This window comes from Portunus trituberculatus, chromosome 47 (genome assembly GCF_017591435.1).
Source record: "Portunus trituberculatus isolate SZX2019 chromosome 47, ASM1759143v1, whole genome shotgun sequence".
Classification (NCBI taxonomy): Eukaryota; Metazoa; Arthropoda; class Malacostraca; order Decapoda; family Portunidae; genus Portunus; species Portunus trituberculatus.
The window spans coordinates 30,953,912-30,968,911 of NC_059301.1; the positions used below are offsets into that span (position 1 = coordinate 30,953,912).

General features: G+C 40.5%; 4 protein-coding genes and 1 long non-coding RNA gene across 7 annotated transcripts in view; 2 read left to right on the forward strand and 3 right to left on the reverse strand.

The window, feature by feature from the left end:
- Positions 1-488, reverse strand: part of LOC123520698 (D-threo-3-hydroxyaspartate dehydratase-like) — a 10,195-nt gene extending 9,707 nt beyond the window's left edge. Inside the window, exon 1 of one of the 2 annotated variants that reach the window (XM_045283231.1) lies at positions 1-488. This exon is cut by the window's left edge and continues 175 nt beyond it. The gene's annotated coding sequence lies outside the window, so the exon portion shown is untranslated. The other variant, XM_045283230.1, reaches the window with a different exon arrangement.
- Positions 489-633: 145 nt separating this feature from the next.
- Positions 634-3,985, reverse strand: LOC123520700 (chymotrypsin BII-like). Its single transcript, XM_045283233.1, has 7 exons — positions 3,837-3,985; positions 3,040-3,121; positions 2,794-2,932; positions 2,322-2,488; positions 1,770-1,856; positions 1,397-1,533; positions 634-950 (listed from the first exon to the last, which is right to left on the reverse strand). The coding sequence occupies exons 1-7, from the start codon at positions 3,879-3,881 to the stop codon at positions 795-797; spliced, it is 813 nt and encodes a 270-aa protein (XP_045139168.1). The 5' UTR covers positions 3,882-3,985; the 3' UTR covers positions 634-794.
- A 4,376-nt stretch (positions 3,986-8,361) lies between these two features.
- On the forward strand, positions 8,362-10,418 carry LOC123520702. 2 transcript variants are annotated; one of them, XR_006679341.1, is made up of 2 exons: positions 8,362-8,907; positions 10,153-10,418. It is a non-coding gene; the product is annotated as an uncharacterized LOC123520702 (long non-coding RNA). The 2 variants fall into 2 exon arrangements; XR_006679340.1 differs by having other exon boundaries at positions 10,207-10,418.
- Positions 9,644-12,463, reverse strand: LOC123520699 (chymotrypsin BI-like). Its single transcript, XM_045283232.1, has 7 exons — positions 12,184-12,463; positions 11,954-12,047; positions 11,732-11,870; positions 10,961-11,127; positions 10,563-10,649; positions 10,200-10,339; positions 9,644-9,838 (listed from the first exon to the last, which is right to left on the reverse strand). Exons 1-7 carry the CDS (start codon positions 12,226-12,228, stop codon positions 9,683-9,685), a joined length of 828 nt encoding a protein of 275 aa, XP_045139167.1. The 5' UTR covers positions 12,229-12,463; the 3' UTR covers positions 9,644-9,682.
- Positions 12,464-12,587: 124 nt separating this feature from the next.
- Positions 12,588-15,000, forward strand: part of LOC123520701 (chymotrypsin BII-like) — a 2,594-nt gene continuing 181 nt past the window's right edge. The window contains exons 1-7 of the mRNA XM_045283234.1: positions 12,588-12,740; positions 12,894-12,975; positions 13,197-13,335; positions 13,423-13,589; positions 13,994-14,080; positions 14,296-14,432; positions 14,816-15,000. The exon at positions 14,816-15,000 is cut by the window's right edge and continues 181 nt beyond it. Coding sequence (XP_045139169.1) covers positions 12,696-12,740; positions 12,894-12,975; positions 13,197-13,335; positions 13,423-13,589; positions 13,994-14,080; positions 14,296-14,432; positions 14,816-14,971 — 813 coding nt within the window. The 5' untranslated portion in view covers positions 12,588-12,695 and the 3' untranslated portion in view covers positions 14,972-15,000. The remainder of the gene's footprint in view (positions 12,741-12,893; positions 12,976-13,196; positions 13,336-13,422; positions 13,590-13,993; positions 14,081-14,295; positions 14,433-14,815) is intronic.

The following is a 15,000-nucleotide window of genomic DNA, read 5'->3' on the forward strand; positions in this document are numbered from 1 at the left end:
AACGCTGCTATTACCAAACATCCTAGTGTGTTACACGCATCTCACCTCTTGTATTTGTGTAAAGGTGCTGAGAAAGACGTCCTATTTACTACCTTTCATACATTTAAGAAATTATCTATTTGTCTATATACGATCGCGCCGTTACTTGCGAAGACCCACCATAAAAACATTTCGTGCATAGTTCATATTTCTTAGTCCTGATTCTTTTTATTTGGTTTCGGACGTTAAAATCTTCCTGCCTCATATACCATAGCTTCATAGCAGAACCAAGAAATTCGGTGCAGTTTAGCACACTCGCCTTACCTCGACGATTATCACCGTGTTTACAACTTTACACTATCACTGGCAAAGCCGTTAACTTGGTGTCCATCTCAACATTCTTCGTTAAATCCTTCTATTGTGTGTTTACTGTGTTCATTATACAGTGTCCAGGATAAATGGAAGTTGTAGATTATAACATCTCATGACATATTACCGTCTCTCTCTCTCTCTCTCTCTCTCTCTCTCTCTCTCTCTCTCTCTCTCTCTCTGACAGTTTATTGTTATATCTGTGATCATTAAAATGATAAACACCATCAAGTCAGGCTGATCATTCAATTTTAGGAAAGAGGTGAAAAATAATGGATTCACTAACTCGTTTATACTGTCGTAGAATTTATTGAATGTTATTATCTACGGACAGCTGCTACATCACAGCGGTGAGGCAAGAAAGGAAATGGAGCTCCTACACTAGCAATAAACAGATCTCCAAAACTCGCTGGCCGCCTCTTCTATCTCAGATGACCTCGTGGTGCTCAAGGGGTGACTCCAGTGTTCTTCTTGATCCAGTCCAGGAAGTAGTGCACGCGGGTGAAGGCATCGGGATAGCCCTTCTCGCAACCAGCAGCGGACCCAAAGGAGGTGATACCGTAGGTCTTGCCGCCGTGGTTGAGGGGACCGCCAGAGTCACCCTGAAACATCATCAGAACTTGAGATAACTCACTTCTTATTTTTCTTCTGTGTTGTTCAGGGTTCGTGTAAGTTTGATTTACAGTTTTTGTTTTTATCTATTCTTTTTTTTCGGATCAGATAAGAAGACATTGTAATGCAAAACTGCCTGTCTGCCTATCTATCTATCTGTGTGTGTGTATGTGTGTGTGTGTGTGTGTGTGTCTATATATATATATATATATATATATATATATATATATATATATATATATATATATATATATATATATATATATATATATATATATATATATATTTGCTGACTTCCTTCGGTACATCCTTGATCCCTTTGTTTTTTATTCACTTGTTCCTTTTTTTTCTCCCTTTCTTTCTTTCAATTTATTCATATACTAAGACGAGTTTCCTATCAAAGTAAGATGGTAAAAATGTAGGAAAAAGGTCTTACGTTGCACGTGCCCATGCCGCCGGTGCTGTCAATGCAGATGTTTCCGGGAGTCACAATGCCGTAGATTGCGTTGCAGTCTGAGTTGCTCATGATGGGGACATCGACTTCGCGCAGCACGTCAGAAATTCCACCGGAGCCTGATTGTTGCATAGAGAGAAATTAAGAAAGACATGAATGGTGATAGTAATAATAGTGTTTAAATAAAGAAGACATGAATGGTAATGGTAATAGTAGTGTTTAAATAAAGAAGAATGATAATAACAATAACAATAACATTATATAGCGATAAAAAATAAATAAAACCTGTTTTGATTAGAAAATTATTGCTAACTTTAATATTACTATAAATGTGATGAAACTGAAATGTACTCACTGTCAGAGGGCCTGCCCCAGCCAGTCGGGGTGACGATGGTGCCCACAGACACGTCACTCGAGGGGAGGGATACTGGCTGGATGTAGCCTGCAAAGATGAATAACGATATATCTAAATACCAAGGTCTTTCATATATATATATATATATATATATATATATATATATATATATATATATATATATATATATATATATATATATATATATATATATATATATATATATATATATATATATATATATATATATATATATATTCTTACAGTCAGTGGTGCAGTGCCTAAGCCACTGGGATGTAGTGTACGTAGGTGCTCTACGAGACTATTCCTTACTTCTAGGAGACACGGGGATATTAGTTTGAATGAATAATTGGTATATGAGTGTGTAATGCTTTTTCTGATCTACTCCGTGCGAAAATGTTACACTGTTATACAGGTGAATGACCAAACACACACACACACACACACACACACACACACAGAGAGAGAGAGAGAGAGAGAGAGAGAGAGAGAGAGAGAGAGAGAGAGAGAGAAACACATCATTGGACTAACTGTTAAAGGAGACAGCGCTTGGGAGCTTAATAAGAGCGATGTCATTCTTTAGGCTGAAGTAGTTCCAATCTGCGTGGGTGAAGAAGTTGGTGCTGGTCAGTGTCACCTGCGAGGCTTCATTCTGTCGGATGTTGTGGGCGCCCATCACCACTTCCACAAAGCCAGCACTGTAACATAAGTGGGAATAGTCAGTGTTATACTTTGTCGTCACTATTATTTTAACCCTTATTGACAAAGCCAAGGCATCCAGGAAACTGTAAAAAAAATGTTCACTTGGACACCCGGAAAGAAAATAGACAACAGGCGTTTAATTTTATATTTTCCAGGCTACAAAATAATTAAAGAGACTGTAATAGACTAGACATGTCTCTAGAATGATGTAGGTGAATGTGTAAAATTTGTCTAGCCGAGAATTGGATGATTAGATGTAATTCATGTAAAACAAAAACGAAGGAAGTTGTGCTGAACTTACCCGTCCATGCAATGAGCAGCAGTCAGCACCCACTCGTTGGAGATGAGGGAGCCGCCGCAGAAGTACATGTTGTCAATGAAGAGAGCCACCTGGTGGGGCCATGAGTGTGGCGTCGCCTCATGGCCGCCAACGATGCGAGCTGTGAAATGGGCAGAATTAGGTTGAGAGTCAGAATGGGCATTTGTGTTCTCTGCATATATTATTCCTTAACGTTGTGTTTGAAGTAAGGCACAGCTGACTACTTACAGGACCTCACGGGACCGATGGGAGTGACCAACGGCTTGGGTGACTTCCAGTGCCATGGCTTGCCCGCCGCGGGGTTACCGCTCTGCCGGGAAAAGAAGTAAAGACATTGATCTTGTCTGATATGATTAAATCAATACTGTATTATAAGAGATACCGCAAGAGTTAGGGCAGTTACTTGACCACAAGAAGAATAAGGCAATATTGAGTGATGTATCTCCTAAACACAAAATCTCGTTGCGATTTGACTTTCTCTACTTTGCAGGTTTTTGAAAATTGTGGAGGAAAAATTGAGAGATTAATACAATAAAGACAATGTTTTTTCAAGACAGAGAAATCGCTATCAAGCTATTCATTGTACAATTTTAAACGTTTGGTGTATTTTCAATATTGCAAAGTGCGTGGTCCTTGGAGCAACAGTGTCGTGAGTAACTTTACAGATTCAATAAACCTTAAAAGCAAGGTGAAAAGTCTCATACTGATGGCAACCTAATATTCCTTGTTTCTTTTCCTTCTTCCTTGTCTCAGTCCTTCACCCTCAGGATAAGTGATCACAGTGGACGATTCTTAAGTCAATTTAACGACAACTTAGACATGTCTATACACATAAATTTCTGCACAGGCGTTTTTCTGAAACCCTGCCTGCCCCAGCACGATCAAGGACCGACCGTCCAAGTCTCTACAAAAAGCAAAGGAGAGTTACAGTAAAGATGTCTTGCCAGCACTGTAAATTAAGAACACAGAGATATTTCCGTTAGATTTGATACTTTGATAATATAATAACCAAGTTGTTCACTTACGGCAACGGCGACGCTTAGAAGAAGAAGGGCGAGCTTGGAGATCATGGTGAAGAATGATACTTTGCTTGCAGCTTCTTGGGCTTTTATAAGCTACATTCTCGTGTCTACCTACATTGTTTTCATCACCGTGGGAATCCATGCACCCAGGAAACAGATCTTTGATACTCCACAATCCCTGTGATGTATGATATGAATTACGTAATCTCTTATGACTGAACGATAAGATGCATGCACATCCCCCCGTATCATCTATCTCACACACACACACACACACACACACACACACACACACACACACACACTGTACCAACTCAATGAAAACGTGCAACTAAATATTTGTCAACGTGGATCTTTTAATGTATATCATATGGGGTGTATGGCAGACCATCACTCCAGTTCAGTTTAGGTAAGGTGTTTGTAGGAGCGTAAGGTCGTAAGCTATAAGAATATGTACACGTAATATTCACGTACACTTCATGCAGCCAATTTTCTTAGATCTTGTGCTCTCCAACCTGAATGTTGTAACCTTTTCACTAAGTAATGAAAAGATATTGAAGGATGAGAGTAGTAGGATAAAGTTATGGAGTGGTATCTCAATAGGCTATTTTTCATCTTTCTTTTTTTGTTTATTTTGTGACCGTTATGTAGTGTCTCTCTTACATAAGAAATAGAGAAAAGTAAAAATTCAAAACATAAATGATTTATATATACAAATAAAAAAAATGAAAAAAGCGAAACGTGATAGAACGTGTGGATTGAATATTTCATGGAAATTAACATGGTTTGAAAGACTTCGATCACTGAAGAAAGTTTGGTGTGGGAAGAACAGTGGGGCAGGTCATCTGACGAACGCAACAGCCTAATCTAAATCTGCAGCATACACACACACACACACACACACACACACACACACACACACACACACGCGTGGCACCGATAGTGGCTAAAGCGTAGTGGTCGGTGCAGGTGACTATTCACACCATGACTTATTAGTGCAGCCTTCATTACTAAGGGAAAACCCGCCGCCTGAAGCACAGTACTTCGGCTTGTCAGGTAATTCCTTTCCGAGGCTGCAGTAGTGTTCTCTCTCTCTCTCTCTCTCTCTCTCTCTCTCTCTCTCTCTCTCTCTCTCTCTCTCTCTCAGTAAACAAAACATATGAATAAATTAGTGTAATGATATGTTTTATTGTTGTTTTCTTTGTTCTGTCATTGTGCTTTTGTTTTTGTTTCAATATGATCATTTCTACTCAAACGTTATTTTAGCTAATTCCTCTTGCTGAAACATTGAGTTATTTTTATACTCATTGTTTTCTTTTATTCTGCTGCTTGTTTTCCTTTCTTCGTACAATGAATAGAACGCTAATCGACATGGACATTTATATTTCAATGCTAACTCCAATTATTACTTATACTACATATACTACCCATACTACTTATACAAATTCAAAACGGTATATTGTACGTGGTCTGTTCAAAATGCCCCAAGCGACAAACTAAACACTGTCACGAAATAAATAAACAACCGAGAATAAGGAAATAGATAAAAAAAATAATGGAATTCAATACGTTAATTAATTCATGAATCACTCAAAAGCTGCCCTACTTCCAATCCGAAGCTGGCCCTCCTCTTCCTCCTCTTCATCTTCCTCCTCCTTCACCTCCTCCTCCTTAGTTTATGTAGTATTGCATAGTCACATGTTTCTCTTTCCACATCTTTATTCTCTCCTGTGACTGTCTCTCCCACTGTGCCGCATGGTGTTCCTTCATTCCCTCATCCTTCTTGTTCTTTTACCTCTTACTCATAAAATCTGTAGTGGTAATAAAGGGACAGTCACAGATATAGCGTCATTGGGTCTTATAGTTGGGCTGTTGCTCTGTTTGTTTTTTTCTTTTACACTAGCTCCTTTGTATTCCTGTGTATTCCCCTTCAACCTCCGTATCCATTTTCTCACTCCCCCCTTCTTCTTCCTCCTCCTGCCTCTTCTATCTCATATGCTCCGTCCTCTTCTCCATTTTCCCTCTCCAATTTCCCATATTCCTCTCCTAATATTCCTCGTTCTCTCCCCACGCCTCCCTATCCTCCTTCCCTACTTCTTTTTCTCCTCCCCTCTCCCCATCCTCCTCCTCCTCCTCCTCCTCCTCCTCCTCCTCCTCCTCCTCCTCCTCCTCCGCAATGAGAACAGCGAGTGAAGAGTCGGGAATTCCGAGGTCATGGCGGTGGTCACGATAGCGCCACCACCACCAGTGCAATCTGGGACATGTACAGGTGGCAGCTGACCCGCCTCTGCTGTGTTACGTAACCTGATGTGCGAGTGTGTGGAGTGAAGGCCGAGGGAGGCGGTTACATGGAAGATATTAATGAATTGGTAAGTAAATTGATGAATAAGTAACTAAATAGAGTAAGACCAAATGAGCGTGTTGTATGAGAAATATTAGATTGATTGAATGCATAAGTGGATGAATGAATGAATAAGTATCCCAGGTAAATGAATGAATGAATGAATGAATAAGTAAAAAAATAAATGAATGAATGAATGAATACATGAATAGATAAATAAACAGATAAGTAGTAAATGCATAAATAAGGAAGAAAACATATGATAAATGAGCAAATAAATAGATAAATGAATTAATAAAATTAGATATATTGTAGAGCAGATTATAAGTAGAAATCTGCACATCAGCTTGCTAATTAAAGGGATATTAGAAAAAATACACGAATGAGGATGTATCACATAAGTAAGTGGTAGGCATACTCTATACAGGGACTACCACGTGTTGGCCTGAAGGATTCTTACGCAGTGCCTTTTTTCAAGAGGGGTAAATGTAAAGATGTTGAGAGAGATAGAGAGAGAGAGAGAGAGAGAGAGAGAGAGAGAGAGAGAGAGAGAGAGAGAGAGAGAGAGAGAGAGAGAGAGAGAGAGAGAGAGAGAGAGAGAGAGAGAGAGAGAGAGAGAGAGAGAGAGAGAGAGAGAGAAAGCGTAAAGGAAAATCAGAGATATAATGTGTGTCAAATTAACCACAATGGTTTTTAATGTAGTTCAGGTTTTCTCGCCTTTTGCGTGGATATATTTACTGGCATTTCATTGCTCTCATTAGTACCATATTTCTTTACTTTATTTCATTCTACTATGCTTTATTCTAGTTAATATGCGCCTGACTTATAGAATGACTCTCAAGAGTCAGTGTGCAAGTGTCCCGTGACCTGTTCGCAAATTTTAGTCCTTTGATACCCACCATGACATATCACATGCGACGGTTAAACGTATTCACACACACACACACACACACACACACACACACACACACACACACACACACACACACACACACAAAAAAATAAATAAATAAAACAAGCTAAGTAAAAAGAAAAAAAATGAAATAGATAAAAATCTTAAAAGTAAATTATGAAATAAGAAAAAATGTACAATGAAACTAGAAATAAGTAAAAAAAAAAATAGTATTTAGTGCAAAGACAATAAAAAAAAGTATCAAACGTTTTCTAAAACTGTATTCACTGCACGTGACATCGTATTCACTGCTGGAGATTCTTTTTTTCCCATAACCACTTAAATGATTTTAGGGCAGTTTTTTGTGTTGCATTCTCTTACATAGTTTTGTTTTTAAATAGAGGATGCAAAATTCCGCCTCCTCTTTTTACTTTTTTTTTTTTTAGTGTGTGTGTGTGTGTGTGTGTGTGTGTGTGTGTGTGTGTGTGTGTGTGTGTGTGTGTGTGTGTGTGTGTGTGTTTCCATGCAAATTATCAGCAGATCAAATCGAGAGAGAGAGAGAGAGAGAGAGAGAGAGATAGTTATTACCGTCCTATTTACCAAGACACGTACGTTGCAGGTATCTTACTTTTTAATCATCGTCAGTGTTTCAGCCCGTGGGAGCGTAAGTTCCCATCTTTCAAGGACGCAATAATATTTTTTCTTATTTATCTAGCATTATTATCATCATTACTACATTTTAGTTTATTGTTTTGTTATTTTTTTCGCGTGTGTATTCATGTGTGTGGCTACAACCAGCACGTCTCACCTGCGGTTATCAGGGTGCATGTGTACTCATCTGTGAACCAGTACTGATAGATAACTTCTGTATCCTCTGTGTCTTGGGTAATTTCCTTAACCATCGCGGGTGTTCTGACCACTCTGCACCCACGTAGAAGGCTCTGATGTCCACCACGGCAGTCAGGCAAGTCTATCATGAAAATGATAGACTTAAAATGAAACTAGGAGGTGTAATCTCAAGCTTTTGCGCTAAGCTTATGTCATACTTTTGTACGGTGTGGTAGTTGTAAAGTGGTTTTCATGATTCTAGTGCTAATTGAATTAGTCTTCCGTGAATCAGTAACAAACTAAAACTAAGCACAGTATTCTCAATTTATTTATATATATATATATATATATATATATATATATATATATATATATATATATATATATATATATATATTTTTTTTTTTTTTTTTTTTTTTGCGCTGTTTATCTTGATCACTTATAAAAGGTAAAAGGGAAGTTAAGGTGTTAAGGATGTTTTTCAAGATTCTCGAGATAACTGAATAGGTTTATTATGAACCACTAACATGAAGTAAAATCAGGAACAGTATTTTCAAATATTTCCTTGCCAAGTTTATCTCGAGTACTTTTAAGAGCTTTAGGGAAAGTTACGTAACGTTTCAGGAGTATTCTTCATACTTTTCGTGCTAATTCAACGAAAAAACACTTATGATGATGCAAATGATTATTAAATACGTGGCCTTAAAAAAAAAAAAAAAACTCCTATATGAAACACAAACATTTCAAAACACATGGTCTGATGCTCCTTAAGTAACCATGCAGCGCAAAGTCTTCTATTTGTTATTTATAGACTCCTTTAGGTATATGAAAAACTTGACATGTATAGGTTAATGAAAACTACGATATTGCGTCTCCTTTCATATCTTGCTGACCTGTAACCTATTCCATCTGTTATTTCTCGCAGGTGAAGAATACTACTTAAGCAGGTGTCGCCTCAGGTTGTGGTTCCCTTCATTCAGCAGAGAACAGGCTAAACTAGAACTGTCATCACGGTAGTGTGTGTGTGTGTGTGTGTGTGTGTGTGTGTGTGTGTGTGTGTGTGTGTGTGTGTGTGTGTGTGTGTGTGTGTGTGTGTGTGTGGTGCTAGTTTCGCTACTGATGACTCACCCAAAAGAAAGAAAGAGACAAAGAGAAAGGAATTACTGCAAAGATAAATATGCACATCTACAAGCAGATAGATAGATGCATAGATAGATACATAGAAAAGACAGACTGAACCCAATTGTGAGATCTCTGTACACTGTCCCTTTGCTTAACCTAACCTAATCTAACCAACCTCACTTCATGCCCCTCTGTATGATTAACGTGAGAGTGATTATTCCACATTCATCGTTTAATGTTACGTGAGACAGAGAAATGGTGAGTCAGTTGGGGGCAATTTTTTAAATTTTTCCATCATGTTCCATTAATTTTTAGAAATTAAGAGCTCAAATCAGTTAGCACACTTGCAATGCGTAATGAGAGAGAGAGAGAGAGAGAGAGAGAGAGAGAGTGTGTGTGTGTGTGTGTGTGTGTGTGTGTGTGTGTGTGTGTGTGTGTGCGTGTGTGCAAGTTTGAGCTTATTGTTGCTTAAGAAATTATATAAAAGCAGCAGTTTGTTACTAAAGTTTCTCCCGAAGGTTGTAGTGTTTATCTGATTGTTTGTTTGTTTGTTTGTTTGTTTGTTTGTTTGTTTGTTTGTTTGTCTGTGTGTGTGTGTGTGTGTGTGTGTGTGTGTGTGTGTGTGTGTGTGTGTGTGTGTCACTATTTCCAATCTGGCAGCGTCGTTCAGAGAGTGATTCCTGTCTTGTCGTGGATCCATTGGAGATAGTGGTAGACCCGGGTGAAGGCGTCTGGGTAGCCCAGTGCGCATCCCACAGCGGCCCCGAAGGATGTGATGCCATAGATCTCCCCGTCCTTGTTGAGGGGGCTACCTGAGTCACCCTTGAGAAGACAGGATTCGATTAGGGAAATTGTTTGAAAGAGATTCGTGTCCCATATTATAATCTCTAAGTAGTTTAAAGCCTTTTGGTTAGTCTTTTTTGACTACTCTTGGGTCTCTGGTAACTTTAGCGGACTTCCTTTCTTGGTTCGATTAGGAAAACGTTAACTTAGCGAGAAGGTAGTTTCTTTTCCATTATAATTTTGGATAGTTCTTCTGGATATTGTTTGGGAACAGATACCAACAAATACTTTTTTTCATCCTTTTCGCTGTCTCTCTTTCATATAAAAATACAAGTTTGCTCTTTCTTTCATAGGATTTTCCTTCAAAGGCCATAAGATACAGAGAAAACAGCAGCCGTACATTGCAGGTGCCTTTACCGGAGGAGCCATCGCTGCAGACAACTTGAGGATGAATGTAGTGATGGTATGCTTCCCGACACTCTACATTGCTGATGACCGTTAGTTCCACCTGCCGCAGGACCGGTGATATGGCCGATGCATCTGAAAGTAATTTAGCATTAGACTGAATATGATCGCCACTTTTATCTATGCATGTCATGATAATTGCAAAGGACTCAAAGAAAGAATCAAAGAAATGTGCAAAACAAATTAGTACTTGTAGGCCGTTTACTCAGCAGGATAGATGTAGTAAAAGATGAATCGCACCAAGAATATAATTAGTAAACTATATAACAAAGATAATTATCTGATATGTGAGCCGAACCATTGGAATAGAGACCCCAGCCCGTGGCGACGACAACATGGCCCGTTCCAATGGTAGAGGAAGGCAGGCGGATGGAATTGATGTAGTCTATAGGAAGGAAACATACGATTTCATTCTCCTGTAAGTAACCTATAGATTTTTATAACATGTTCAGGAAGAAAATAAAATTCCATTATCCTACCTATTGCTTCTCTAAGAGGCTTCAGTAGGTACTAGATAGTACTATGTTTTCCAAGGATGCTTTTAGGATTCTAGTGACAGTTTTTCAAGAATCCAAGCTCATCAATAGAAAAGATCACTCCTGAGAATAAGGCTATCTTCTCCGTGGCCATGATAAATACCAGTAATCATTGTAAGGAAGTAGAGTTTAGAAAGAATTGTGCAAATGATAGTCATACTGTTGAATGTTACGGAGAAGGGAAGTTTGATGAGCGCAATGTCGTTGGTGAGCATCGTGGCATTCCAATCCTTGTGAGTGAAGAAGTCGGTGCTGTTTACTGTAAGTTGCCATGGCTCTTTCTTCTTGATGTTGTGAGCTCCCATCACCACCTCCACGAAGTCCGCTCTGCAAAGTCAGATTAATACCTTCACCATTTTCGAGATCTGCGAATTTCCTCTCAGTAAGTCTTTCTTGGTGATTTTCGTGTTCAAGAGGTAAGAAATAAAGGTATGCCGCACTCAAGCGTCAGTGTTGGTGCAGGGCAAGTAGCGTCATCCTTCCCTGGCCTCACGGCATATGAACTAAAGTAACATGATCCTCTCTATAGGCCTTTACGTTCCAGTTTCAAAGGTCAGTGGACCTAAACACTAACGGTTGTTATGGATGTCATGGAACTGTCATCGTCTATAATTGGTTCACGATGATAACTATATATCTGATAAAAAACAAACATCTCTCGACATTTTATCTTTCTGCTACCGACACGTTCGTTTTCTCTCCCTATGGTCATAAATGAAGACAAGAACATATGAGACACATTTCCATCTTGTCATTTGCATCGTTACTTTATCTATTCCTTTGATGCTCATAACATCATGCATAGGTTGTCTGTAATTACTTATAATTTAAGTTCTTCATATGAGACTGTAGTTTCTACTTTATGTTCATAAATGCAGACTAGAACTATAATGACAAATGAAAATGTAAAATGAAACAAGAGAATTCTTACCCGTCCATGCAGTGCGCGGCGGTCAGCACCCATTCGCTGGAGATGAGGGAACCGCCGCAGAAGAACATGTCATCAATGAAAAGACCCACCTGATGAGGCCAGGAGTGGGGCACCGCCTCTATGCCGCCCACGATGCGAGCTGTGCGGGTCATCATATTCAGCTCAAGCACTTTTTTTTTTCTAATGCTGCACAGTCACTTAAAGAAAAAGACAGATACTCACACGACCTCATAGACCCAGTTGGAGTACTAATTGGGGTAACAAGTGGCCTTGGAGACGTCCAGTACCAAGGTTTGTCCGCTGCGGGGTTACCGCTCTACACCAGAAAGAGAATGAAGTAATAACCTTTGGGTCAAGCTGATGGTGATTTTGATCATCAGCATTTCAAGGTAAAACCGCAGCTAAACATAAACTTTTAACTTAACAGATTTTCACGTAAAAGTTTGCCTTACAACCACAACTAGGCAGAGGAAGAGGAGGTAAGCGAGCTCTCTCATTATGGCGGCTGCTGAGTGCCGGCTGGCTCCTCACACACCTGGGGCTTCATGGCGCACTGCACATTAGCCCCATTGCGCCAATTATAACAGTACCCTTCATTAAAGTAAATACTGCGTTGCACTCTTTAATAAACGTGTAATCAAGTACACCTTTCCTCACAGTAAACCAAATTGTATGGCTTTGCTGATGACTTGTGCCTAACATGATGGGATGACGCTTTTATTCCTGTTAATTTAAGCATCACCGATCATGTGTATACTTTAATTGAAAGCAAACTGGTTCCCGATGATCACGACCTTGAAGTGGTGGAGAAGTCTGTTACTACCTTAAATTATCATTCAATACGAGGAAAAAGACAAATAGCAAAGATAGGAATTCACATGTTGAGTTCCCAGCCATGTACCGCAGCGTCCGCTCGCTATAAAAGAACAACTAAACGTTATGTTGGCACGTCGCCGCCGCCGCCATGATCGCTAGGCTCACTTTCCTGCTTGTCTGTGTTGCCGTCGCCGTGAGTAGTTGTGACTCCAAGTTAAATCTCCATCTTACACCCCTTAATACCTACACGAGAAATAACGGCAACATATTGGGTTAATTGCTTCCTTCTTCGCCCCCTCTCTCTCTCTCTCTCTCTCTCTCTCTCTCTCTCTCTCTCTCTCTCCAGAATGGTAACCCCGCGGCGGGCAGACCGTGGCACTGGAGGTCCCCCAAGCCCCTTGTGACGCCCTTCGGCCCCGTGAAGTCCTGTAAGCAGCCCATTAGCTTATCAAAATGAACTCATCAGAGGAAAAAGGAAATAAATTGATAAGATAAGCAAATAGGCAAAGGGACTGGCAGCTAAGTGAGCCTTTTTATCGTTATGTTGCTCTTGGCCAGTTTTCCCCTTTTACATTAAAAATATATTGAATTAAGTAGGTTAAGTAGCCCTTTCGAACGCGCAGTTCAGAGAGTGTAACTCGTTCTACAGCTCGCATCGTGGGGGGCAAGGAGGCGACACCCCACGCTTGGCCTCACCAAGTCGCTCTCTTCATTGACGACATGTACTTCTGCGGCGGTTCCCTCATCTCTGACGAGTGGGTGCTGACCGCCGCTCACTGCATGGACGGGTAAGTTGTACATACGGTTACAGGACTCATTGATATTACGATAAGTATTCCAGTAACCACATAAAAATGTATACTCATCTACTCCAGCGCAACCTTCGCAGAGGTGGTCCTGGGGGCGCACAACATTCGGATATTTGAATCATCTCAAGTCACTTTGGTTAGCAAAGATTTCATAGTCCACGAGCATTGGAACGAATTCGCCTTGATCAACGACATCGCTGTGATCAAGCTCCCAGTCAAAGTTAACATCAACGGTAATATGAAATGAAAGCACACTATTGCCTTGTGAATTCTGCACTTAGAAAATATTCCACATACATTTTGAAATATGTAGCTTCTCGCAGTGTAGCACACAAGATCATTAATGACTCCATGTTGGAGGAACACACACACACACACACACACACACACACACACACACACACACACACACACACACACACACACACACACACACACACACACACACACACACACACACACACACACACACACACACACACACTTGGGGGACATTGTAAGGTCGCAACACTTTTGGCGCATATCATTCCTTCTAACATCACACCCAGAGTCACACCACTTAATAAGCTATGCAGGAAACTTGAATCAGGACTTAAGAACTGTTATCAAAATTTCACGTCTCTGCTTCTTTCCTCAGCGTCCATTAAGACGGTCCGATTGCCTTCCATTGACTTAACCGAGGGCACGCTGGTTACTGCCACTGGATGGGGCAAAATTCGGGACTGTGAGTTTTCAGTTATCTTGCGATTTGATGAGAGAGAGAGAGAGAGAGAGAGAGAGAGAGAGAGAGAGAGAGAGAGAGAGAGAGAGAGAGAGAGAGAGAGAGAGAGAGAGAGAGAGAGAGAATATATAATCATTAACGTTATTATTGGCATGAAAATACTTTTCATCTCACGGAACGCTGAAGTGCCTCCCTGACGAGTCCTCTCCTGAACACAGCCGCCACTGGCATCTCTGACGTGCTCCAGGAAGTCGAAGTCCCCATCATGAACCAGGCTGACTGCAACACTTACTACGGCGTTGTGGAGGACGGCCAGATCTGCATCGATAGTTCGGGGGGCAAAGGAACGTGCAACGTAAGGCAACACGATCCACTCAACGTCCCCAGCCCCCACACACACATGGACACACACACACACACACACACACACACACACACACACACACACACACACACACACACTCTCTCTCTCTCTCTCTCTCTCTCTCTCTCTCTCTCTCTCTCTCTCTCTCTCTCTCTCTCTCTCTCTCTCTCTCTCTCTCTCTCTCTCTCTCTCTCTCTCTCTCTCTCTCTCTCTCTTTGATCTGCATGTTCTTCATTAAATAGAAATTTCAATGAGGAGTTCTAATAAGCTGGTGAATTCATTGTCGTTTCATCAATTAAAAATCAGCTTCTTCATTTGTTATTTGAATACTTAATGTTTATTGATGATGTAATTGAAGGACGTTTATCCCTCAGGGTGACTCTGGCGGTCCCCTTAATAAAGATGGTAAGGTCCACGGCATCACCTCCTACGGTTCTTCGGAAGGGTGCGAAGCAGGTCACCCTGACGTGTTCACCCGCGTGCATCGCTACCTGCAGTGGATCGAGCACCACACTGGGGTCAAACCCTAAGCGGCAGAAAAAGCTGTCTAGGGAGGAGT